Source organism: Dermacentor albipictus, chromosome 5, assembly GCF_038994185.2.
Source record: "Dermacentor albipictus isolate Rhodes 1998 colony chromosome 5, USDA_Dalb.pri_finalv2, whole genome shotgun sequence".
Taxonomy (NCBI): domain Eukaryota; kingdom Metazoa; phylum Arthropoda; class Arachnida; order Ixodida; family Ixodidae; genus Dermacentor; species Dermacentor albipictus.
The window spans coordinates 76,792,976-76,820,600 of record NC_091825.1 but is presented as its reverse complement, the minus strand read 5'-3'; the positions used below and the strand labels follow the sequence as shown (position 1 = coordinate 76,820,600).

General features: G+C 47.8%; 2 protein-coding genes across 2 annotated transcripts in view; one reads left to right on the top strand and one right to left on the bottom strand.

The window, feature by feature from the left end:
- The window catches only part of LOC139060492 (uncharacterized), a 107,522-nt gene that overhangs the window by 13,808 nt on the left and 66,089 nt on the right, over positions 1-27,625 (bottom strand). The window lies entirely within an intron of this gene.
- LOC139059901 (neprilysin-like) lies at positions 657-27,625 on the top strand. The gene is made up of 7 exons (XM_070538453.1): positions 657-2,568; positions 7,985-8,323; positions 12,753-13,043; positions 15,603-15,817; positions 17,354-17,546; positions 22,240-22,518; positions 27,311-27,625. Exons 1-7 carry the CDS (start codon positions 859-861, stop codon positions 27,569-27,571), a joined length of 3,288 nt encoding a protein of 1,095 aa, XP_070394554.1. The 5' UTR covers positions 657-858; the 3' UTR covers positions 27,572-27,625.

Below are 27,625 nucleotides of genomic sequence, written 5' to 3'. Positions count from 1 at the left end.
CCCTACCCATTCAGCTCGCACTGACGGACAAGGGCCAGGAGCTGCTGGGAACATATGCGTCCCGTAACCAGGGAACCACCCCGTCTGGTGCCTGCGTGCACCACCGATTTATTTCGGGCCCAGTAAATGTTGCTTTATCATCATCATCCTTGCACTTTCCCCCTCCCCCTTCTACCCTGTTACCTCGCGCGCGATGTAAGACGGTGCGCTTTCTTCCCGCTTCCATTCTTCTCGGCTCTGCACGCATTCACTCCCGTCTACAGTAGACGGCGTCCGGCCGCGACGTTATCACACCAGGACTTTATACGGAAAATTATGATGACGGCGACGGCGGCGGAAATGCACCTGGAGTGTCCATATAATTGCTCTCGCAATGAAAGGACAAAATAAGCAGAATTTGGCGGGTATAATATATTGAAGATTAAGTTAAAAAGTCCGAATCGATTATTACAATACCGTCAACACCAAAAATTGGTACCTCATGCTTGTATCTCTCTCATTTCTTTAAAAGCAAGGGAGAGGGTATAAAAATGTTACATAACCAAAATTTACACAGAAAAGAACAATGCTGATTACAGATTACTCGAGGAACGATTGCACTATAAACGCAACCCACAAAGGGCCGAATGTCGCGATCATTATCATCCGAGACGCAGCCAAACGGCCGGGAAAAGAAGAGAAAAAAGAGGTGCGCCCGCTTCTGCCGCGGGTGCTGTGTTGCACCCCGAAAAAGTGCAGTGTGCTCGCCTTGCGACCATGCAAGAGCCGCCGTGAGTGCCACCTTTTTATCTCACCCAAAAGGCGCCCGGAGCAGTGCCGCGGGCTCGTCTAGGCCCGTGGCGAGCCTAGCTCGCTTCGATGCTCAAGTGGGTCCGAAATGACTACAGCCGGCACATTTCCGCGCCGCCTGCCGAGGTCACGACGAGCTCCGAGGCAAGCCACTCGAGCGGTACGCCTTCCACACCGCCTCCGCCGCAGCTGCAACGCCGCGAACGGCACCGGCGCGTTTCGCGGCCCTCGACGACCACCGCGGAAGGCGTGCCACGAGAGAGCTCCTCCAATTTGGTGACGAACGCGCACAAGCTCGAGTACATCCGAAATATCATAGGCGGTGGCGAAGGGAGGACGCCCTTTTGGCCGTACGCCAGCGGCGCCGGCTTTGCCTACAGGGCGACACCTCAGTATGGATCCGGCGGTGCTGGGCAGAGCGTCGTCACGGGCGAGTTCTCGGCGCAGACGTCTTCTGACACGGGCACGATACCCCGCTATGCGGATGAGGAAGATGTCAGCCGCAACACCACCGTGGCCGACTGGGAGGACAGTGACATGGTGGCGCAGAAGACTGACAGCGTCGCCGACACCATCGTGGGCAGCTATCCGGAGTCCGGTTTCGACAGCGTCGTGGGAAGCGAATTGGAGAGCGACGCCGGCAGTCAATACGGGGGGGACTCTTCGAAGGGGCAGTCATCGGCGTCTGGCCAAAGGCATTCCTTCGCAGCCCTGTTTCTCTTCATCGGCACCACGTTCGCAGTTGCGGTGGCGTTTGGACTGGCAGCCTTCTTCTACTCGTCCTCAGAGCTGTCGCACAGGTCTTCCCCTGAAGGAAGAGACATTGGCCCGTACGAAGGTGGTGAAGATCCGGTCGTGTTCCACGCTGCTGGGAACGTCCCAGCGAGGAAAAAGAAAACCACACCTGCAGGCGAGGCCGCCGCCGCCGCTGCGGTCCAGCGTCCGTCCAACGTATTGTTGAAGAACGCAGACAGCGGAGGCGCCGCCTTCGAAGAGCACATAGATCGGCCCATGCTCGGCGACGAGGAGACGAGCAAGACGTCGACAGAAAAGCCGCGACGCCGCAAGAAGATCGCCGTGTGGGAGGGCAAGAGAATCTACAACTCCCGCGGGAACGGTCAGAATGCGAGCACAGCGAATCCAGTGGACACAGCTCCACGCGAGACCCAAGCGCGTGACGTTGTTCCTTCGAGCACCAAGGGTAATCAGCCTCGGGCGACTGCAAGCCTCATTGACGACGAAGGCCCCAAGGCGGCGACTACCAGGAAGGCGGCGCGAAGGACCGCTCGGCGTGCTATCGTGACGACAGCGAAGCGTCGCACTCGCGCCGCAGTGACATTGGGGGGCCCGAACAGGCGCTTCTGCGAGACCAAGGTGTGCGAGAGGGAATCGGTGTACCTAACCAGCTACCTGGATTGGAGCGTTTCGCCGTGCGACGATTTCTACAGCTTCGTCTGCAACCACTGGAAGAATCTGCACCCCGAGGTGGGCTCGTCGGTCGACTCGCTGCTCGTTCAGAAAGTCGAAGAGGACATCTACCACGCGATGACCTCGCAGTCTAGGGCCAACAACAGGCTCATCAAGATTCAGTCCCTGATCCATGCATGCGTGCACAAGCCCTTCACCGAGAGCCACAAAACCGCTCTCGTCGACTTCATGGGCGATCTGGGTCTGCGCGGGTGGCCTTTCCAGCGCGACACCAAGACGCTCATCGACGTGTGGAAAAGCACCAGTCTCCTGCTCCGCAACCTTGGCCTGGCAGTTCTGGTTTCGGTCAAGGTCAGATTACATGGCCCAAGTGTATTTTTACTATACAAAGCTGGTAAAATGCCATAGTTAGCCTTACCCTGTAAAATGAAATCGCGCAAACAAATTGTGCAGGAACCATCGACGGTGGCTGTCAATCTAAGCGAATAGCCGAACGCTTTCGAAAGCTGTTAATTTCAATAACATAATAGTCCGCTTGACGACATATAGGCAACTTTTGTTGCGATTTTGTAGAGAACAGAGGCGTTAACGAGCACACCTCTAGCGGCAGTATAGGTGGGCATCACGCGCATCTGAAATACATAGTATTCACGTACGTCATTCAACGATAATCCGCGACTTCCGGTTTACGGCAGCGCCATGTTGCGGAACCTATATGCCTATACGCGCGCCTGTTGATAAGGTACCCCAAGATGGCGGAAGCTAGCGGAAGCAGACGACAGCAGCGGATGTGACGTCACATGCATGCTATGTATAGCTGTGACAGTGGCTGTTCCGCAACAAAGGCGCCGAGCAACGCGAACACGTGCGGTATTTGTGTTGGCGCCTTTGTTCCTACCTCTGACCTGCGGCCACCAAACGGTGACCACGAAAACGCGCGAAAAAAAAAGCACACACACACACAAAGAAAGTCATTTCTTTTAATATGGAATTGAATATAGAAACAACTGAACAAGGCCAGAATACAAATTTGGAAATGGAAAACCAGCGCCGCTAAAGGCCGTCCACGGGATTCAAGAGCTGAAACGGTGCCTTGCAAATATAAGCTCTACCGGCCATAAAATATGTGACAACCGTGTAGGAACGTTTGCCTATCTGCACATCAAGCAGGCCTCGTTTAACGGTTTGTGTGGCGAACATTTGGGTGCAAATGTCAGCGAAACGTGTGTACATTGGACGCTTGCGGCAAACGATGCACCTGTCTACCAGCGGAATCGCCGACTGTCCGCGCTATACTTTGGTAGTCTCTGTATTCAATCCTTTGAAGCTGCGCATCTGTATTCTACGTTAATGTACGTTTCTCAGTCGCATCATCCAGCCAAAGTGGAGCCAGATGTCGTATCACTCAACAGTCGCATCATCCAGCCAAAGTGGAGCCGCATGTCGTCCAGCATGACCTGCTGGTTCCAAACCCTTCTGAGCTAAAGACGGTTCGAGTTGTTGCGACCACGGCTCATCTAGTTTCGCGAGAAGGCGAACCTTAGTTGCCTGACTCTATTTTTTGTATGTTCTCTGTTTCGTGGCTTCGCTGATCAGGCTCATGCGTTAGGCTCACACGATGTAACCGTTTCGAGAACACCACAACGCACACACTAATTACTCGAACACCTGGATCAGATTCATTGTAATCTTGGTTGCAAGGAGAATACAGTCAAATTCCACTTCCTGGTGTGAATTAAAAATACATTATCTTTACGCAGCATTTTTGTTATATAGTTAAAATGATACTGGATCAGCAAGAACATGAAATAACAAGTGTGTATTATTATTTCCCCACCACTTTGATGATTGTGCTCACCCGTACATTTCCTAAACGGAAATCTCGTTCATTTCTATCCTTTGGAGTGTTCTGGATTATTCCTTGCTCTTCGCTTCCCTTTTCTCGTTTTTTACTTGTTGACAGAATAAAGGGTAACGCAAGTTCAACTCAATTCAGCCTTTGCACCATGTCCACGCTATGGGCATTAGCAATTTAAAGCGACATGTTCGGTGCCTCCGGCGCCCAAAATGCGGGTGTTAGCTGCCGATAAAGAGACAGCGCTATTTAGCTACTTCGGCCAGTTCGGATGGTTGGACGACCTCACACAATAAACAGTGCCACATGGACGCAGATCCATGTCGTCTGCCAGCTTGGAGCGCTAGTTATGTGTTGGGCCTAACTGCTGTCGTGCCGAGTAGACAACGCGGGCCACTTGGTTGGTGCCCGAATCGACAACGTGCCTACTGGCTGCAGTCGGGCCTATTAGACAACTTGGGGCACTAGGTATGGTGCCACTGGGTGTTCGCTCGAACAGACAATTTCGGCACTGCGTATGTGACATCGGTATGCGTCCATTCTTAAGCGATCCCCAAGAATCCAAGTTCCCCAAGTTCCAAGGTGACACAAAGGGTATGCAGCCTTAACTGCATTATAGCACTTGATAACACCCAGTTCCCGATAGACACCTCTGGCGTCGAGTGTGGGCACCTAATGGATATCCATTGTAATGAAGCTGCAGCCACGATACTAGGGAAAGCAGGAAGTGGGGCTGTTGGGGGGAGGTCGCTACAGAGTTTCAATTGGCGTGCAGTCATTACAAGATGTACATGCAGTGCCGTGGTATCATTTGGCAATGCGGTGTGCAGTGACACTGCCGCTTCAGGCTACTGATGTGCTCATAGGGTTCCGTGCTTCATGAATGGCGCGGGAATAAGCAGGCTACAAAAGAAAGCTATCACTGACCTAATATTAGCGAAAGCTACGTGCCAATGGCAAAATGCGCTTACAAAAGAAAAACTTTCTGAGTTCAACCCCTGATTATTTAACTAAGCGAACAGCTTTCTGACCTCGCTGATCTATTCTTGAGATTCTGTGGGTCACTGAAGTGCAATGGACACACCAGGAAGATTATGCAGATGGAGTGCTTAAAGCTCCATTGAATATTTGAGGACAAAAGCGTCCTATAGAGGTGTGTAATGCTTTTCGATGAGTAAAAGCAAATATTCCTCGCGTGTAAATCAAAGATTAGTTTTGCATCTCGCGCTTCAGATGCTAGCAAAATGTAGAAACGCTCACTGCACGGCTTGTGGTTTTGTGCTGGTGCGGAAATCACTCGTCACCTAACCTTATATCTGATGCGGGGCGAACATTTCCATCGTCGCAAATAGGACGCAGGAAGGAACGCTGTCGGCCTCGTTACGCAACAATAAGCCGACCGATGCTCGCACACCAATCGCATAGGCCTCGTAGATGAGCCCCTTACCACCCTCCGTGAAGTTACGCAAAGGCGAAGCATTGCGCACACGAGAATTCCTGAGCGTGCAGGCGTCGTTCCTCACCCAGAAACGGGAATTTCCGAGCACACGCATATTCGACCGGACACGGAAAAGCGCGTCCAGCTCCCGAAGAAGCCTATATTGATTTAAAGTTCTTCACGCATGCTCTTTCCTGCAACACTATAACGCAGCAGTGTACGGAGCTAAAGAAGTCCGAATAATGATTCATCGAAGCTCCTCGGAAAAGTTCCCTTTGTTGGCTGCTTTAAAAGTTGCGAGAAGTTGCAGTGTTCAAAGATCGGATGTCTCCGGAGCATTGTCGCAACTGTCCACAAAAGAATGTTGTCAGGCCATGCGCCAGAATGTAGCCTCGAAAGGGCCAGTTATAAGCTTGAATCAGAGGAGGCGCTATGCAGTCTTGCCGCAAAACGAGTCGTGGTAGTCAATGCCAAGGTAGTAATTGCATATCCCTTATTTATGTCCATTTCTGTAAGGCATTGTGCTTATTATTGGAGAGCGTTCTCAGCTCTTTAACCCAAGCAGGGTAAGCTTAGAAGGTTTCGCCTGTGAAGATTTCGCAGTGCACGCCGAAAGATCGACAGTTTTCTAGAGCACAGCTCTTAAGGCCCACCCACATGGAGCGATTTCCCGCCAAAAATGCGACGGCCGACCGCCACGTGGCGCCCGTCCAGAGGCCGGCGGCCAAAACATAGGTGTTGGCCGCCGGTACAGCCGGGCTTGATATTTTCACCGCCTGCCAGCAGCTTGCCGGAAGTGGCGAACGCGGGCTGGCAGGGCGGACCAATAAGTGATCGACTTCATCCGACTTCCGGTTGAAATTAGGGCTTTGGGGGCCTATTGGCTGCCACGTGTTTTTTGTTGAATCAGGGGGTGGGTAGATCACCTTCTCCGTTGGACATTAAAGTTTATTCTATCTTGTTGAATATATGTGCATCACAACCAATACACGCCGTGGTGTAGCTGCGCAGGCCTTCGCTGGCGAAAGTTCGTCAGGAAAGTTCCCTCCATGTGGGTCGGCCCTCAGGCGCCCATTCCTGCGGAGAGCGTCGGCGTTGTCCCTCGTAACCGAGCGAACGAGTACAGCGAAATATGAAAGCGAACGGGGATTGCAGTGGTAGTGACAGCGAAAAGAGTATGAGGAGAAAAGCGGAGGAGGAGGGTGCAGTGGAACCATGAGGCGGTAAGCGGAGGAGGAGGGTATGTCGAAAGCGTGAGACGGAAATCATAGTGCCACGCAAGACGGGCTTGGCTCGACGATGGCTACGAGATGGCGCCAGAGTAGCGCGGGTTGTCTGTATGTGAACAGCGCTGCGTGAGCAGAAGTCTGCGGCGGCTGCTGTGAATCGTGCCGATGCGTCACCCACGCGCTGTCTCTCGTGATCCGCCGATTAGCGAAGCAGTCGCTCTACACTTCGCTCCGCACGAGACTGTCCGCGCCTGCCAATATATTGCGAAAGGAAAACATGTAGCTGCGGTCCAATTTCGCATAAGGGAGTATCGTAATCGTCGGTGATTTTTTAAAGCGTAGATTTCTTTGCCTTTCTCTTCGGCTTTCCCGTTACTGCTGCTGCTGCTGCTGCGGTCTTGCACGCCGCTAACGCCGGCCACATCTGGACGTAGTTGAGACGCACGCAGCTAACGCGGGCCGCGTGGGGACGTGGTTGAGACGTGGCCATTTCACAAAAAGACAATAGGCATGCGCTGTCGGTGTTTTGTTTCATGAAATTCGTTTTTGAGCTGACCTTCTCAAAATTCCGAGGAATAACTTTTTAAAGAATGTAAGACAAGGTATGCGCCACGTGGAGGGCCTGTGCGACTGTGGTCAAGAATGATTCTTCGCCAAGCGACTCCCGCGGCGTCAACACCGGATTTTCTCTGACACGGGGCCCTTAACGCTATCGCGTTAGTACATGACGAGTGTGGAACAAAGGAAACACGACCCGAGAAGCTCGTATCAAGATTTACGCGGCTTCGCATGTGCACAATTCTCTCTAGATGCCGTAACTAGGCGTGACCACCCACAAATGTAGTGCAGGAGATACTGCGCTTGTCTCCGTGCTCACCCGCAACAGCAACGACAGTAGAGGGAGGAGGAGGGGAGAATGTTAGCCAGGGAATAGAGGGAAAAAGGAGGCAGTTTTGCGAGCTACAACGCTACGATCCCGAATGGCGCCGAAGCGTGCGCTTAGTGCCGAGGATACGAAGGCCCGCATAATGCGTCGAACGGAGCAAGAACAACAAACACAACCGGAGCGGGCATGGTAACATTTCACATCATGCCACGACTGTCGTATGCCGTCGATGTATCACCGCCAAATTATGTCAAAGAGCGCAAACAGCAGGCAAAGCTTCGCTTACATCGATTCCCACAATGCGTGGGATCTGCAGATTTTTCCATTCACGTCTCGACCGCATGCCCGCAACGCGTCAGGTGGAGCCCGACCCGGAGAACGAGGACCGGTACGTCATCGCGCTCGGCGATCCGGACGTGCTCATCGGCCAGTACGGAAGCCAGGAGAGTGCGCTGCCCGAGTGGTACTCCATGGCCGTGACCAGCTGCTTCAAGGTGTTCACCAGCGGAAAATACGTGGACATCGCGCGTCGGGTGCGCGAGTTCTCCGCTCGACTGGCGGAGGCCACCACCGACCGCGGAAGCGAGGCGTTCGCCGCGAACCGCTTCAAGCTGGTGCAGCTCAAGCACCACGCGAACCTCATCCAGCTGCTCACCTTCGTGTTCAGCAACATCACCGTCGTCCACAGTCGCATGAAGGTAATTATTCATTCGGACGAGTTTTATTCGGCACACTATTTTAGACGTTAATTTTCTTTTCTGTGTAAACGCGGAAAGAGCGAGAAACCTCTAGAAACCCCTGCCTTAAAGCGCCACGCAGCAGGTTTAGCCATTGCAAACAAACACGAGCGCCGCGCGTCCATTACGCGGTGGCGATCATGTCTGCAAAGTATAAAGGCCAGAATACATGGAGCGAACTTTCACGACGAAGTTCGGGCGGCAGAAAATCTGCCGCGGCGCGACGCCGTATGTTCATCGGGCTGCGCTACATGGAGCGAAGACACGGCGGCCGCCGCCGGCGAGTCACGGCGTTGTTATCAGAGTGGCTAGACGAGGCAAATGCGCTGTAGTGAAACACATGACACACACACAAAAAAACTTTAACCACAACTATTATCGCTTTTGAATTGCAGAACACTCTAAAACGCGTAAAATTTTGTTTAGGAATGATTTCTAGTATTTTTATGTGTTTAAGGCATTCATGTGCCGATGTAGTTTAAAGAAAGCAGCGATGCTATGCGTTGTGGCAACACTGGACGGGAAGCCTAGTCGGAAGTCGGGGCGGATAGTGAGGCCTGATTGGCTCGCTTTGGGACACCGTTCGTTTGCCGCTTCCGGTATCGTCGACGCCCGACAAACTTTTCTGCGCCAGCTAGATCGGCGACGAACGACGATTTCTCCACCGCCGCGCGTCGCGCGTACGCCGCCGGGCGTCGAACGCCGACTATTCGTCGCATATTCGCTCCATGTATTCTGGCCTTAAAAGCGGCTGCGTGGTGCGAAAGTGGTCGAAATTTCAAACAAAAGGCAACGCGCCGATTTCCTCTCGAGGGAGCTCTGCTTCGAGCCAGTGTCAAGGTCACGCACACACATGCCTGTACGCAAGACGCACTGCTTGCGTCTAGACGGCGCCTTACAACTTCCAGGTGCATAACAAAACTTGCAATCGGGGCCTAGATGAGGGGCCCTTTAAGCCTAGCGCTACGCTGCTTCAGGTCTTTTAAATTTGTACCAAGATCAGTGCTTACAATGAACTGGCACGTTTGAAATTGCGTAAGATACATAGACAGTGGCTTACTCTTTTTGGCAAAAAGTAACGCTAATTGTGACAGCACATGCTACAGTGACAGAGGCGAGAAAAGAGCCTGAAAGCTTTAATACAAAATGACATAAGGTGCCAATCCACTCGCATTTTTTCACACCAAATGTCTGGTTTAGTTGATGGCAAAGCGAAAGCGCCAGAAAAAGCCACAAGGTGGAAAATACGCTCCGCATTTCTCCTCCCGGATTATTTAGCTGTGAGTAATTGAAGCCATTAAAACGTCACCCAGTACAAGACGTACATACCTGCCAGTCAGTGCTTAAAGTCGGGGGTGCGTGAACCCCCCCCCCCCTAATCCATTTTTGAAGTAAGGACTCCCCGCCCCCTCTGCAGGTCAACTGTAGCACTGTGGCACTCATTCGACAAGTGCCGCAGGTGATTTTATTACCAATACTGCCTTTTGCGTGGCTATTTTAACTCTCCATGTTGCGATTATTAATTTCACTGCGAGTAACCGGTTAACGTGGCATGAGCAAGAACAGGAGAGCAGGTATTGCCATACTGGTGCGTGTACTTCCCCGAGGCACTACACATGGCCGTCACGACCTTTGTTCGACTAAGATCTATGGCACAGCATACTGTTTAATCAGCTGTTTGAGCGTGAAGCTACCTGTTGAACTTAGCCACTGCTCAAACCCATAAAGCTCAACGTAGTATTGATAGAACGCTGAATTCGATACCAAAATATGCTAATTTAGTTGCCTGAAACTTGACGCAAAGCCTGTACATATCGTTTGTTCAGAACATCAATTTATAATTAATTAGTTAATGTAATAATTACGTTACCTCAAATATTTCATTGTGCAGTACGATTGCACTCTCCATGACCAAAAATAAATACCGCCAATTCATTCCAAATTTACTTGATGTGGAATGGTGCTTAGATTTGCGGAGTTGACTAAACCACGCCAGTAGCGCTCCGCCGGCGTCATCTTGGTGTTTACACGCAAATTGCTGTTCTCGCAAGTGGTCGTGTTCACCAACACCAGTATGCTACAAAACTCCTTTCACGTAACGGTGTTTTTTAACTGGCCAGCTCTTGGGCGTTAGCGAAGTACCATGACAGCGATTTGCACAATGGCTGAATATTGAATAGAATGATGTCTCGGGGGCGTACGTGAAGTTGTTTTCTTTCGCTTTTTTTTGTTTTGTTTGGGTAGGGTGGGTGTATGTGGCAGGGGCGGGAGGCGTGTTAAAGGGCTCCTGAACCACCTCTCGGGCTTCGTGAAAAAAAAAAAAAAGGCCGTCTGCGGAAACCATACGCTGCTGTGACCATCTCTGTCAAATTTTGCACTCGTGCCGGCGCGCAAAGCTCGCAAGCGGTACTCTAAGTAACCTTTTTCTCCAACACTCTCTTTTCGAGCTACCTTATTTCGTAATATAGCAGATTCCCATACGCGGCTGTTATTGGCCAATAGCTGACATCGATCAAGAAGGGTGTTCAGATCAACGCGCTTCATCCTTCTGCTACTGTGTATATTTATTGACGCAGATTAATAAACAGGACGAAGGGAGAGAAAATACACTTTCAAATTTTGACAGCAATTACTTACAGAAGAAGCCGACAATCGTCTGCTCACGTTCGGCCGCGGTCGCCCGTGTAAGAAATAAACTTTGGCCAACATGCTTATCGGCGTCACAGCCAATGGGTGTGTTTAATTTGTACTAGTTTTGAAGACTCGGCTATGCTCTACCACGCAAAACTTATGGACAGATCACACGCACGATTGCCAGCACGCGCTCACTCCTGGACGCTCATGGCTATACGCCTTGGCAGACTTCCCTTCGCATGGAGCTATTGACAGCAGCTCAAAATGCACAAGTTTGATGTGGCTACTATCCGTCTGTCAAGGTGGTGCAGGACAAAGCTGGTCCGCACCACGTAGCACGGCCAGACTGTCGCATATTAGAGAAAGCGCGCACTCAAGCCCTGCCATGCACAAAGGGAACGCTGCGCATAGGAACTACACACTAGAGTTGCACGTAGCTGTGGTCTGCAACGTAGCGTAGGTACCGCGACCGCCGCGGTGTGCCGCAATGAGTACGCTGGCTGAGCGCACTGCGGCTCGCTGAGGACAACCGCGTATCCAAAATCAGGTTTGAACTGCTCGCTGCGGTGACGTTCCGAAGGTGGGGCGTTGTGGGCACAGCCCGCTCCGCCGTAGCCTTCACTACGACATTGAACAAGGAACGGAAGCAGCGCGAAGGGTGTCATACGCGACATTTGATCGCTAATAACGTCGCTTCTGCTTGCACATTGAAGTACTGTTTACGCAAAGTATTTCTTGCATGGTCTATTTTAGCTATTTTAGCTAGAAATGCATCTCTCGACTTTGATAGAAAGTAGTCCAGGGCCCCTTTAATAGAATGGAGTTGTAATTGCCTCCACGTATTCACCAGAGAGCAGTGATGGATTTTTTTCATAGGAATATTATGCCCAGGAAAGTTCTGTGTGTTCTCCATTATTTGTCTTTGACTGGGTTTAGAGCTATGTAGAACCTGAATAGATGTTTCATGTGTTGTGGGCTGTAGTTGAATCTGAAGCAGGTTGCTATGGTTGGTGCTGAATGAAAAGACCTGCACCGCGAGTTACAAAGACGGACGCCGCTTATGTGAGGAGCGTTTTTTGAATGCCGCACCTAATCTTTAGTTTAGTTTTTACAGATCGTTCCTCGCGTCCTTTTGAGTGTTAGGGTATCCAAATGCAAAGAAGAAGCCAATGACTGAGCATGTAGAGTAAATAAGTTGCTTGCCTGCGTTACTAAGCCGCCCAAAAAGACTCCGAGATTGGCAGAACTTGTGCGAAGATTTTATACCTGCCGAAATTGTGCTCATAGGCAATCCCTATATATTCAGCCTCCTGTGTATCACGCTTTTTTAACTATTTAACGATGTACAAGCTCACCCAAACGTCTAGAATTCTGGACTGCCGAGGTGAGGCTATAAGCACCATGCAGCTGTATTACTAATTACATTGAACGCTCTGGCGTTCCTTTGCCTTATATGCTACACTTACATTTAAAATAAATGCAGTAAAGCGCAAACGCTTACATATCTGCAATTAAAATAATCAAGAAATGAAGCGTGCACTGGATTTGCCTGTGCTCAGATCCGACCTGCGGAGGTCTCTGGGAGTTCGGAGTAACTTTTTTGCCTGCTTCCGCAGAGCTATATAATTACGCTGTCAATCAAGCGCAGTGAAACGTGCCCGTGCACTGAAACCTGTCGCGCGTAAGCCTGTGACCCATGGTTACGGCGAGGTTCCTGTCCCATAGTAATGCACCTACGCCTTCGTTTTTCCTGAAGGTCCTGGTGAAGACGGAGAAGTACTTCCGCGACCTTCGCACCGTGCTGCACGTGACCAAGGGCGTGGACGTGCTCAACTACCTGGGCTTCCGCGCTCTGCTGCACATCTCGCCGCTGCTACCCGACCAGGCCCTGGAGATGGCCTCACTGCAGATGAAGCAGCTGACCGGCCTGCGTCAGCTCAACTGGCCCCGGTGGCGCCGTTGCATCCGCATGTTCGAGCGGGTGACGCCCGCCGTGTTCCTGCACGCTTATGCCGACGTGCGGCAGAACGTGCCGAACAAGGACAAGGCGAGCAGTTACCCCTTTCTTTGCGGTTGTTCGTTTTTTTTGTCGGTGGAACTTGCGCCTCTCTATACGAAGGAACAATTACATCACGTGCGGAATTGCTCGGAAATGCCGGCACATAGCAGTTTTTTTGTTAGAGTTAGTGCAATTTTTCAAAAACCACATGCGGCTAAGAATGCAAACCTACTCATGGGCCTAGTTTACTGGAAGAGGTGGACTGTACTTGCGCGAGGTGTCTAAATGGATTATTGAAAAATTTGCAAAATGTCACGATTGAAGTTTTCTAAAGTAATACTTTCGGGCACATATTGATATTTACGAACTGAAGCCAGTGAGACACAAGGCACATGGAATGAATATTAAAGGTAGAGCAAAGGTTGAGATAAGCGCCGTTAAACTTGCGGTGATGCGCTGTTCCACAACTCGCTTTTTTTTATGAAAGCGTCTTTTTGTGCATTGAAGCGCAAAAGTTGAATGCGAATATATTTTCTCACACATTTGGGGACGCATATCTCGAAACTGCCCCCATCCTCATAACTACTTCCAACTGCATATGCCTCCTGAGCCAGCATGCTACAATTCATAAATTGCAACATGTGCCGTAAGGACATTAGTGTATCAGCTAATTAGTGATATTTCAGTGAATATTCGAATACGCATTTTCATTTCACTTAGAAATAATGTCTCCCTCTTAAACTGACCGCGCTCAAGGAGCGAAATTTCGCTACACGCGCTGTGAGTATAGAGTGTTCTATTAACTCTAAAGAATACCCCACACAACGAAATGAAAAGAACCGTTCGCCCTCAATACTGCTCGAAAATTGATCGTAGGTTCGATTGACATCATTTCAGAAATGCAATAATTACTCGATTGGGAAGTTACATTCAAACATGTTATTGAGACACTCAGGTAAGATATTTACACTACTACTCTCAATATAGTAACAAACCTAGAAAGATGAAAAAAAAATCGAGAATGGCCAACTGTAGGCGGTCAAGTGAAGGCGCATTCGTCAGACAGATGACGAATGTCACTAAATTCCAACGGAAGTTTTGCGTCCTATTCCACAGTTTCGATATTGGAAGGCGAGAGCTTAGACGAGGCACGTGAAGAAGCAGGACACGCACTTAGCGCTGAGTAGCAACCGGAGAGTTTATTGTTGCTTGCCTTTCAGCGAGTGTTCAGATTATAGCATATGCCTATTTGTCAAAGGGTAGCGCAAACTGTGTTGTTTGCAGCTCAACATAACATGAAGTTGACACTGTGCTCCTGTGATCCCAGTTTACGACTGAATACTATATTATCTGAAAATTGTGTGAAGTGTGTTTTGGTCTGCGTGGTTTTGAGTGCAGAGGTGGAGTCATCATACTGACTGCTTAGCAATATTTTTTCCTGACTCTTGGTTGTTGGGTCTGCCACTGCTAGTATTATAGTTATTATTTAACAAGAAGTGCCCCATTAGGCGAGATTTCAATGTCTTCGACTTGGAACCAATTCAGCACACTGTCGTAGGGAAGGCCGTTCCAATAAAATGTCCGGTAATTTACCAGGTTGACCAGCAACAAGAAAAAAACATGCATAAGTGCTGAGTCTACAGAGGGGTGTTACGACATCTTAAATAGTTACAAACTCTCTTGTAGATACTCATTAACAGCAGTGGGCAAAAGATTTGAAAACTAAATGTTACGATGCTAACGTTAAAAGCGGTTGTAGGGTTATTACACAATTAGAGGCAATTCTTGAAGTCGTAAGAAATCTAAACGCGTACGTGATCCACGAGGAGAACGCCGTGCACTGAGAGTACACACACTACTGCGTCATCAGTAATAAACGCGTCTTGCATAACACACTCATTTGGAGAGATTTTAGCAACATTTGTTTTGTATTGCAATAGCGCGTTCTTCCTTACCCCTATACACTTGGCTGAATCTGTTTCCAAACGCTACTGCGATGCTGGAGCCCCGTGGCCATACTGCCCCGTGACCATATTGCCACCTGGTGAGCCCACACTGCATGGCGACGTTCATCTATGAATGCCATTGTGAATAGTGCTCAAAATTATGGTGCCCGACGTGACGGCAATGATGATGCCCGCTATCACGCGCTGTGGTGCCAATGATAGTGAACGAAACTGACAGATATTTTTGCAAGCAGCCGGTCCCCCAGATTCATTGAAGAGGCTCGGGGAATAGACGTGCCAGCTCAGGCTTAGTGCCCACTGCAAAGACACGAAGAGTGATTGACCATGTGAATGTTCATGGGTACCCAAAATTTAAGATTGCTAATTACGTTAAGTAATATGCCTTCCGTGAATATCTATCACGGCCATCGAAGCAACGTAATTGCCTTAGCGACTCAAAATGGAACAAATTGATCAGACTTCCGGGGGCTCCGCTTTCAAATGCTCTCCCGTAAACAATAAGAATGTCATTGAGACTGGGAGAGATAATGATAATGAAATCAATCGCGCATCGGCATGGCGGTTCATACTGATATCCAACTAGCGAAATTTCAAGTATCACAGTTCACATCCGCGCACCTTTCGGCTTGGCTACACACAGGTCTGGAGTCTGCTGAACGACATTCAGGCGAGCTTCGTGCTCGCCATCAACAGCGCCCCCTGGATGAGCATCGACGACAAGCTCATGCTGCGGGATCGCCTGTCGCGCATCAAGATCGAGGTGTTCCACAAATTTGTGGCCAAACGCGGACACAAGCACTCACCGGCCGAGTTTGTACCGGACGTCCAGCCCGGGAATGTAATCACTGTCTACAGGCGAGTCGCTGTTGGGTTTTTGCGCTTGGAGACAAAAAAAGCTTCGTCATAAGAGGCACCGAAATCGAGGTAACCGGATGAAATTTAGCCAACTTGGGCTTGTTTCACGCACACATGAGTTTAAAAATAGAAAGTAGTTATTTGAAAAGGTTCCACGTGTAGCCTGGAACCAAACTACCAGTCCAATATAGAGGGCGCTTTTCTTTTCATACCATACAGATTTTATAGAAGTCATGAGCGCAGCGAACGTGGCCTTTTTGCAAACGAGTTCCTAGGCGAGGCGGACATATTTTGCCGCTAATAACGTGAGAAGCCTCAGAAGGCTAATTAACAAAATTTCATTACCTGCTTTATTAGTGCCTTGACAGCACTTGTCTAAATTGGAAATTTGGAGGCAGTGAAATTTTCATGCACACCCATCTTCTAATAATTTTGAAAATCGCACCTAATTCAAAATATTGATCATCAAATTCCAAAGGTCAATTGAAGCATTATCGAGACCGAGCATGTCCCAGTGCGTGTCAGACGAAAACGCCCCGTAAAGTGTGTGGGTCAATTTTGAATGATAGCATCTCGTGACAAATCCAGACCCCATACACACAGCCATGCAGACTTGACAGACAAAGCGTGCCGTATCAGTATGGTCAGCACAGCTGCTGCGACTGGCCGAGAGGTTCAGAAATTAAACTTTATCGCAGTTGTCCTCGCAGCGCGTTTCAGTCTGATATAATAGCGGGGCTGCCTATTCTACGCTCACACAGCGCATGGTTTCGATTTTGCTTTGAGTTTCCGTTGAAAGTGGGTGATGAATATTTCGAATTTGGAGCGACTTTCAAGATAGTTTAAAAATAGTGCATTGATGTTTCCATGTCTTCAAATGCCTCCTAATGTTCAAGTCAAACAGTTTGGGTAGGCTGAGAAGATTCGCAGCTTGGGAGCATTATTAATCACTTTTTTTTAATGCGAGAATAAATGCCTCAGGGCAATACGAGCAATGAGCTCGTATTAGCAACCAAAATATGTTGAATAGCACTTCCTCATTCATAAGCAGCGGGTAGATCGAAAAGCGGAAACACAGGAATTTAGCCGGAACTTTGGAAAGGAACAATTTTGACAGATGATTGCATGAAGCCTACCAGAACAAGGATACTGCAAAAGCGAGCACAAGGTCTACTGCACACGTAGCCTATGGGGCTCTTCGATCCATAGACCAACAAAGGTGGGCAAGGCACACAGATGGTGCGCGCGGTATGCAGTACGAAAATAATTAGTTTGCGAATATTGCTGGGTGCTATCTGTGTGGAAGCTGTCTAACGACGTTTTATACAGAGGATTGTCACGTTTACGTCCGTGAATTTGTATGTGTGTTCATATCTTCAGGGATCAAAGTTACAATAAAACGTCTATAATATGATAGAGGAGGAGTTCTCGCTTTGTGGTTTCACTTGAGAGCTGGCACTAATTTAGCTGTGGTATTTTACAAACGCTTAAGCTCACCGTAAACTTCATATGCTACCCTTCCGCTACACGCTACAGGACTCTGGCTAGGCAGCTGATGGAGCGACGCCTCACAAGGATAAAGCTGCACCGCGATCCAACAGTGACCAGGTGGAAGGGCTCGGTCTTCGACATGGTGCCCAAGTTCGACAGAGACTCCGAGAGCATCTTTGTGCCCATGGGCATGTTCGACCCCACATATATGAACGACCCGGAGTCTATGCTCCTTCAGGTGATGGACTGCGCATTGTTGCTTCGACCACGTATTTTGTCGATTGCAAATTTCGACATGGCTACCGCTGGTCTCAAATAGTGGATAATCAAGGGATTAGGAGCAGTTAAGCGACATCATAAAAAAATATCCCTTATAACTATGATGTTAGAAGTGTGGGAAAATTATGTACACGGCGTCAACGTCGGACAGAGCACTGCGGAGGCCGCCAGCGACGTTTAACGATAGCTGCTGCATACGTTTGGGCCCAGAAACTACCGTTAGACGTCACCGGCTGGCTCCTGAGCACCCCCGGAGGCGGCCGTTCCTGTGCTCTACACAAGGGTGACGCCGACTGTACAGTGAAGTTTTCTATAAGAAAGATTCTGAATGTATATACAGCTGAATCTGGTTTTAACAAAATGGTTCATGGGCAAAAAATAGCTCGATATCTCGAGTAATTTCATACGCATGACCGGGGTATAGATGCCTTTTATGAACTTATTGAGTTTGTAATACAAACTTGAGCATAGCTGCACGACCGTGCAGAAACACCCCTGGGGTCCTGATTCTCGCAGCAGTACGCGTAAGACTACTCGGCAAACCAATAGAGTGCACAGCTCCTTCTCGGGCTATGCATTGTGTCGCACACCCTCAGGAACGCAAAAAAAAAATTAAAAAAAATCGAGAAGCATACGTGAGAAAAAGAAGTGTTGCCGTAGGCGACTTAATGGCGCAGGTTGTATGTACTGGGAGTTCGGTATATCGAAGGTACAGTTCATTTTAAGGGATTTATTTTTAATGAATATTGTTAAATAAGTTTTCTTTGTCTTCGAAAAAGGGCATAACTCAGTATACCCGGATTTGATATTATCGGGTGTAATTGTATTTTACATAAGAAGACAGACTGTGTTGCTATCGCTCTCCACGTAAGCCATGGCGAGCCTTGCGGAAATAGTAAATATGACTTATTGTCGCGCTAACGTTGCTAGAACTAATACAATATTCGTGATAATCATGGGTTTATATAGTTACTTTGGCTGTATTGTTTTTATGTATAGCTGCTAAAGAAGCTGAAGTTCAAGCATAGTAACACTTGTAAAGGGAGGTTGTTGGTATATGGAAATCGTACAGTCATTGACAACCTCGGATTAAAAGTTATATGTGTGCTGTCCAACTCAAACACAATTTCCACACATCACAATAAAACTTATTCCCTTCTAGGCACGCGTACAACTGTTTTGTGTTTCAATACTGGTGCCTGCATTGAGTACAATATAGCGTATCGGACATGCATCGTACTCGATAGAAACAAAACAAAAGCACAGAAAAAACAGTAAATGATGTCTAATTGGCAGTGCCTTTGCCACTTTCCCTTCAAAAATCCTATTGCAGTGCGCATGCAAAAACATCGTCAACCTCGAATTCATGAATGACACATGAGGCACCTCTACTTTATAAGGCAAACAGAATTTGGGCATTCGTATCGCTGTAGGAAAAACCAGCATATCACGTTCGCTTATTTCCACGACGTCAAGTGGTTTTGTGTGTTTGAAACGGCTGTTTCCTCCGTAAAAATGTTTTTGTGTCAGTGGTTTTAGGTAGAAACCTGACCGTCTCGGAAAGTCTTATGTCTGACACTCATATGGATGCTCAGCCAAAGGTAACATTTTAGGCTGAAACAACCAGCTTTTATTTTCAAATTAGCCTAATGTATGTCTTAGCAGAGGAAATTCGTTAAGCTGTGAGCGGACTGCTGCTGCCTCAGCTCACTTTCAGAGGTGAGGTGGGGTTGAACTGTAATTTTAGTGCTCCGGGCGTGTTTATAGTCTATTGGTTGTTACTGACTACACTTACAAATATCCGAAACGAGTGTACGCACGCACGCACGCAAATACAAACGCCACGACTTCAAGGTAATGAGAGCGTACGTTTGGACATCCTGAAAATAAAAATTGCGCGTATCCAAACTAATAGCGCTTAAAGAAGAGACATTGCCCCAGCAGAATTTTGGAGCCGAGATTGCCGACTAGTAAATCCAGTTAGAAAATACTATAGTCACAGCATGTATCACAGCATTGCTCCCGCCTTTTATCGCTGCACACCACGTGATGCGGAGCCAGCAAGCTATGAATTAGCCTTAATCAGATGAAGTCATTACTCGATTTCGATGTTGCTTCTGCTCTGAGATGCTCATATTCTTTGGCATACGCCGAGCCTGGCGCTAAATTGTTCGAATGGACCGTGTTTAAAACAAGCAATAGTCAACAACGCCAAAACAATAGAGAACTCAGTAGGGCCGAGCGTTTCTTAAACAAAAGAAAGGCTGAAAATGGGTTCAGTGCATACAGGAGGAGCTCATGCGTCATGACGAACAACTCACTGTTACTCCTAAAAAGGTGTAGAAAACAAATAGATACTGCTTTCAGTATTGCCACAGTACTGGAGGCTTACAATGAAGGTTGACAAGAAATTGAGGTCTAGGAAACGAGTGGTCGAAAAAATTATTGGCGTAACGCTAGCAGGCAATAAGACAGCAAGCGGGTGTAGCCGTTACTGTAATTCAATTAAGTGGAAGCACTCGAGATGTGCAAGCTATGCAAAGTGTAAAAAAAAAGTTCACCGGTTGTCTATTAGAGTTACATAATGTTTGTCAAAGGAAGCTAAACATAGCGGATTATGGCAGATGATTAAATGGGCTCAAGAAATTACGAAATTTACAAGGATAGAAGTGAGTCAGCTAAAGCAATACAGAGGTGATTGGTAATCACTGGGAGACGCCTGCGCCCTGCAGTGAAGACAAATTACGCGATTGATGACGGTGTTACTATTATAGTTACGCTTATGTGCTAGAACGCGTTCGAACAGTGTGTTCGTACGTCAAGACGAGATATCCCAGACCGCGCAAGGCATTCGTCACAGATGCCGTGACGCCACTGCAGCAGCCCGTGTGGTCACGCAACGTCTGCTCGCTGCTTGCACTGCTGACGCGATACGAATGATAATTACATGTGTGGAGGACAATAAGGCTTAAGAAAGTCTAAAAGCACGCAAGCAATTATCGCACAACTTGCAGTTTGTTGACAGCACAAGAGTGTGGTAGCGTTTACATCTTGATCGTTACCGCTTTTCCCTTTTCAACGCTCTTAAATATATGAGTATATGACTGAAAGTCTTCGAATGAGCTTTTCACACCATGTTTTGAGTCATCCTATAGTCATGCTCGTATTGCATAAAAGCACTGGCAAAGTTATTGCTAGCACCAATGAGCCAATGAATTCAATTATCCAATCAATCAAGTTCTTGAATTATGCAGGGAAGCCCTCACGCTTTAACAGCCAGTCACTGTAGCGCCTTAACTACGGCATTGCACTGCCGAGCTCGGGGTGGCTGGTGGGGTGCCCGCTACGGCGAAATGGATGGAGGCGAAATGAAATAGCCCTAATGTATTTAGATTTAGGTGCAGTTTAGAGGACCCCGGGTGGTCAAAATTACTTCGATTTCACCCATTACGACGTACCTCCTAATGATATTGTTTTTTCTTTGCAAGTTAAGTCACAAGAGCCTAACGCGTGCTTCTGAGTTGTTATATGAGGGGTCCATGTACTAGCACATAGTATTGTGGAACCACATAGTAATATCGCACGAAAACACGTCAGGGTATGTAAGCTGCCAAACTCACATCAGCCATGCACTTTTGTTTCAGTCAAATATCCTTTAGCGCTGTGGCATTTTTGTTTTTTCGTTGACTCTCAGAAAAGCGAGGTTACTTCTTTACCCGAGATATCTGATAGTCTGCAGCACTTTCGATCCCCACTCTTTTGGAGACAAGTGTTGAGAAAAGCGGTTAATGCAAAGAGATAAACAGGAAAAACCTTACCCTGTTTTACTACTATCCCAAGGGAAGCAGTTAAAATTTTCGAGCAATTGAAAAAGAAGTTCTTGCCAGAACTTTGCCAAGAAATAAAACTTCCGCTGTAGGTTATGTTTTCTCATGTGGCTTCTGCGTCTGTCTCGTTGCGCCATTGCGTCAGCATATCACACAACCACCTACCAACAAGCCTACGTTGCCACTTACGTTCTAAAACCTAAATGCTGCGCCCATGTGACTATAACATTCAATAGTGAATTCAAAACGCAGTATCCAGGCAAATATACAGTTCAAGGTAGATAGGTAGCCTTTAGTATTGAAATATCTTAAAGCTTGTGTTGATTAGATTATTTAAAGCGTCTTAAAATGATGTATAAAAGGTGTCATTGAATGGTTAAGCAAACAGTAAAGACTTCATTGGTGTGCGCGGCGCAGACTACCAAGGTTAAAAGCTATGACGTGAGGCTACTTAGAGCATCAAGACACCCGTTAACTCCTGAATGCGTTGCTCGCCTCATGGTGCAGTAGTAACAAACTCAAGTGCCAAATTTCGGATACATATTATAGACAATCAAAGCACAGTAGAACTGTAGCGGAAAGATCAGCTATGACTTCCCTAGTTGCTCACTAAATCAATCAATCAATCAATCAATCAATCAATCAATCAATCAATCAATCAATCAATCAATCAATCAATCAATCAATCAATCAATCAATCAATCAATCAATCAATCAATCAATCAATCAATCAATCGTCTGACTGGCTAACTGCGTGTTCAGAAGATACGGTTTTGGATTGCCACGGTCGTTTTCCTGATGATCACTGGATACGTGCACTTGTAGATTCCCAGAGTGGCGACGAAGGTCATCGGCGCACTTTTCGCCGGCATTCACTACGGCAACTTCCCGCCCGGCAAAATGCACTGGTCGGTGGACACCGAGCTGGGATACCACGACGTGCAGAAGTGCCTGCAGCGACACTACGCCGCCGCCGACGCCAACGCTGCGTCCTCGCTGCCGGGAGGCGTAAGGTTGCGCACCGAAAAGACGACGCAGTTTGACGTGCTCGAGAGCCTGTCTCTGCTACCGGCCTTCAAGCTGTTCCTCAAGCACGTTAACAAGGTGCGACGCAGATGAGCGCGAGTCGCTTAAGACGCTTCCACCTAGCACACAAGAATACGCGTGCGCGTTGTTCGAAAGGGCCATTGGCTGTGCTATGGTAAAACTGGCAGCGGGCTGCTTGCGTTACATAAGCTTTAACATCACTGAACGTAGCTGCAAGTAAACGCATTAGCGAACGTCAAGTTCTCACGGCTTTCTGCAGCGATGCGCTGACTTTGCTTTCGTCCCGCAACTTAAATCGCAAGAAGAAGTTCTACGTCTACAAACGCCTATCAGAGTAGTTTTGCACGGCATCCTTCAGTCTGAATTTGACTATGTTTGTAGGTGGTACCTAAGTTCACACCTCATAGCACCCTCTGCATTTCAAATGCGCGTTTCAAAGGCTATGGTCTTGCTGGTTGAAAGCGCCGGATTCGAGTTCAAGAGCTCGAAATGCGTCATGGACGTCGAAGCTTGGATACCACCTCTTGCTTATAAAACAAAAAGTTGCAAGCTTAATACCTGCATGAAACCAATTTTTTATTAAGGTTAACAATTGTTTCTTTTTTAACAATTGTTTTTTTTTCAATCGCAAGAATATAAAAAGAAACAAATGCCAAATTTACAATTGAATAACTCAGTCATAAAATCGCTCTCACTTGTCTTTAAACTGTACCTCAATATGACATCTAAAGGGCATAAACTTGATGCATAATACATTTCTCTAAAATACACCACTAATTGTTGGAAGAGCTTTAGCAAAAAAATAAAAGTGTTTACAAGACCTAACCATGATAACGCAAGTCATTTCAATCGTAGTTTTATGCGAAGAAGTTTAAGTTGTGTTCAAATTAATTTGATATATTCTGCACAGTTACAAAATTCCATTATACGCTTATGTTCTACTTAGAACTAAGAAATAGGCAAAATAATTCCTGGAATGCCTTCTAAATGTCTCCCTCAACAGAATAAACATAAAGGTGGGAATGGAATGGGGTAATTCCGCTCAACGCGTCATGATTATCCACGGGTTGAGTCATAATTAAGCCGGCCGTATGAATCCACCTGCAGTAATACAAATTTGGCGTATTTCCTCTGTCGTAAGAAAAATATGAAATATGTTCCTCGTGTTGTGTTCTACGCTACCGTTTATGTACAGAACATCACATGTGCGCGCGCAAGCTGCGCGAATATTTTCCCTTTTTAATTGCATAGCATTAAATGGCAGGTCGGTAGAAAAGTTCAATGTGAAGCTAGAAAAATTGGAGGACGCTTAAGCTTCGCCTTCAAGAGTGGAACGCGACAGCGTTCCCGTCGACCCGCCAAGGGGTGTAAGACAATGGGCTACAGGGCAGCCATCACTTACGAGGCGCCCCGCATCGGACGCGGTGAGCGTCGAGCCATATGGTCGAGCAACGCGGCGTTCGGCGCAGCAACGAAACGTGCGCCTGAGCAAGCGGAACGAACCGAAGAACTCGGTATCTCGGAGGGGGAAATGATGCACGCCAGCCAAACGTCGTGATCGGCACGGGCAGAGAGATAGACAGATAGTGATCTAAAGAAAGGAAGGACGCTTGATTCTGCAGACGGAGGGAACAAGGCGAAGCGTTGTCAGCGGAGAGAGAGTCCGGGCAACGACCCCCCTCGCACCGGTCCTTCCACAGCTCCAATGCGCGCGTGGCGCGTCATCTGTCGAGGCAGCGCCCTACATGGAGAGGAAGGGGTCTTCTGTGTTTGCCGCAAGATGGCTCTGCGTGTGCGGAAAGCGCAGAAGAAATACAGCGGAAACGCACTTCGCTACTCGTGTAATTGCGACTTCTGTAAGTTACATGTTCATAATTACCGATATACACTGCAGTATAACTTTCCACGGCTCGTTTCGAAGGCAACACCGCATTCACTAGAGGCGCGTTTGTACCACTTGAAAGCATCAAACTCGTGGCTGAGTGGTAGCGTCTCCGTCTCACACTCCGGAGACCCTGGTTCGATTCCCACCCAGCCCATCTTGGTAGTTGCTTTTTATTTATGAAGTGCCTGCCGTGATTTATCGCTCATGGTCAACGCCGCGGACGCCGACGCCACCGGCTTTTCTGCGACACGAGCTCCTTAACGCTATCGCGTTAAAACTCCGTGGACTATACAGGGCAACAATGCACAGTTTAAGCCTATAGTTTAAGCCAATAGCCCAAAATCGTCGCCCGGAATACAGTGACAAACGATCCATTGTCCGCGATACTAATAGGCGTGCCAGCGCAAAACATTCTACGAGCCCGTCCTCGATCGCCGTCCCCCATACGCCATAGAAAGAAAGTAGGCGTTAAACCTAGGCCAGAAACGCATACGCCTATACTGGAACATGGATCTCAAGCAGTATCGAACGCCTTGGTAATTGCCCGACCAGTGAGGATGGAAGGTGACGAAAGGGGGCCCAAAACAAGAGGACGCGACACTCGTGCTATAATTATGCATGTTTGCGCCGCCATCCACCCTCCGCTATTTACGACGGCATTTAACGCATTGGATAATGCCATGCCGTGCATCGCCCCCCAAAATTAAGTGGAGCGGCAACTGTCCAAGATATGCGTAGCATTATATGGCGGTCATGAGACGGATCATGAGACGGAAATAATTAGGAGAATAAGAATGCGCTGGGGTGCGTTTGGCAGGCATTCTCAGATCGTGAACAGCAGGTTGCCATTATCCCTCAAGAGAAAAGTATATAATAGCTGTGTCTTACCAGTACTCACCTATGGTGCAGAAACCTGGAGGCTTACGGAAAGAGTTCTGCTCAAATTGAGGACGACGCAACGAGCTATGGAAAGAAGAATGTTAGGTGTAACGTTAAGGGATAAGAAAAGAGCAGATTGGGTCAGGGAACAAACGCGAGTTAATGACATCTTAGTTGAAATCAAGAAAAAGAAATGGGCATGGCCAGGACATGTAATGAGGAGGGAAGATAACCGATGGTCATTAAGGGTTACGGACTGGATCCCAAGGGAAGGGAAGCGTAGCAGGGGGCGGCAGAAAGTTAGGTGGGCGGATGAGATTAAGAAGTTTGCAGGGACGGTGTGGCCACAGTTAGTACATGACCGTGGTTGTTGGAGAAATATGGGAGAGGCCTTTGCCCTGCAGTGGGCGTAACCAGGCTGATAATGATGATGATGATGTTGATGATGATGATATGGCGGTCAGCGTGGTGCAGCATGCACATGTTAGACACCGTAAATATGTGCATTTCTCTGCTCGTACTCCTCAGATATATATAAATAAATAACACGTACTACACCACGATAGCCCCCACTCACGTCACTGTAATGCATAACAAATTCCGCACCACACCAACTGCCATATAACGCTACGCATAGTGAACAGCTCCTCTTTAGGGAGCTTTCGCGCACTTTTTTTTTGTCTATTGAGGAGCGCTTACTTATGACGACGAGCACCCCATCGTTTTAAACAAGGATAATTGCATAGTGACCTATGAGACTTTATTTGGAATTATCACCTTAATGCTAGACTAAGAACATAACTTATTTTTATTGTGTCAAACTCATGGTCTAAAACTGCAGAAAATTTAAGAAGCTATGACAGTGTGAACTTGAGCACACTGATTTATGGAGCCAGAATAGTCTACTGTGCTCAAGCGTGTGTTAAAGTGCACCTGCGATGAGGCGCCATAGTTGCTTACCGATCTGTAACAACGTAACGTTGGTACAATAAGGCTAATAAACAACGTTGATATTACCGAAAAGATTCATTTTTCGACGCTTCTGTCCGAAGCGCTCCAATCGGGTGGCAAAGTTTACCGGTGGTGGGGGAGACAATCAACCTACGCAAGAATGGTTACAAACAGGCCATTTTTCATATTATGTAGGCCCTTGTTGCCATCTCGCTTACACCATAGTCACGCGAGGCTAAACCGTTATTGATGGGCTAACATCAGTTACGTCGTGAATAAAGAATCTGTTTAGGTAAGTTTTTGTCAAAACTTTACATCTTGACTATGAAGGGGTCTGTATGAGAATGATCCGCGTAACATGTTTAACTGTTGCGCATTTAAGCTATTGGTTAAGCTAGCTTCTTGCATTATAGTTATGAATCGCGTAATGTACATTACTGCCTTTAACGTAGGTTTAGTAAGAAATCATGTCAAGACAAAAGATGAGTGGCGACCGAAATAAGAGATTTCCCGCACAGGCCTTCCTATATAGTCGTCATAAAGTTTAGAGAATTCTTTTAAAGAGCGGTAAATGGTCGTCATTCAGTGCGCTTATTTCAAACAAAGCAGTGATTCCTACTCACTACATCCTGCGTCCTGCGTCCCCCCCCCTTTCTTTGCCCTCACAGTGACGCGAAAGCTTGCGAAAGTGATCGTATCGCCAAAATTGATCGATCTATGATACCGTCGCTGATTTGGATTCGCAATTCGTAAGGAAACTTCACCTTTCGCTCTGCTCTAGGGAACTCGTGCACCTTCTCGAATAAAAAAAAGAAAAAAAAGAACGAAATCTTGAGACGACAATGCGGCTGCTTGAACTGACACAATGGATATCCTTAATGTGCGCTGAACTTGCGCCGAGATCTCTGTACACGGCATTTTTGCCCTTCGCCACCATCCGATCGAAGCAGCCACGACTGAGAATCGGACCAATAACGTCGCGCTCAGCAACAGAAGATAACTTTATTGCTCGGAGCAAAATAGGCAAACAAAAAGTTATTCTATCCGTCTTTAGAAGAGCAGCACAAATTCAAAAAGAGCCTAGCCCTTCACATAGTGCTATTCAGCGAGAAACGACATCTTGTGCGCTCGCAGGTGAACATTGAGGACTACGGCCTGCTGACCGGCCTGAACACCACCGTGAAACAGCTCTTCTACATACTCTACACCAAGGGGCTGTGCGAGACGACAGATGCAAATAGATGGCGGGAGCTGGCCGAGGAGTCATTGTTTCGGCCACCATCGGACCGCGCCAACGGGCCCCTGAGGAACTCGTTCCGCTTTCCCACCTTTTGGGAATGCGCCAGCGACTCGCCCATGAACCCGAACCAGAAGTGCACCATATGGACTTCGTAGCCGCCCACTACATTTGCAAACGCTCCATTAAACGGTCATATCATTCTTCGCTGC

Bases quoted from the DNA above. Each gene is read 5' to 3' on its own strand.
- LOC139059901 (XM_070538453.1), top strand. From the start codon at position 859: ATGCTCAAGTGGGTCCGAAATGACTACAGCCGGCACATTTCCGCGCCG. The intron at 2,569-7,984 runs GTCAGATTACAT...GCAACGCGTCAG, and splicing joins CAGTTCTGGTTTCGGTCAAG to GTGGAGCCCGACCCGGAGAA. The intron at 8,324-12,752 runs GTAATTATTCAT...TTTTTCCTGAAG, and splicing joins TCGTCCACAGTCGCATGAAG to GTCCTGGTGAAGACGGAGAA.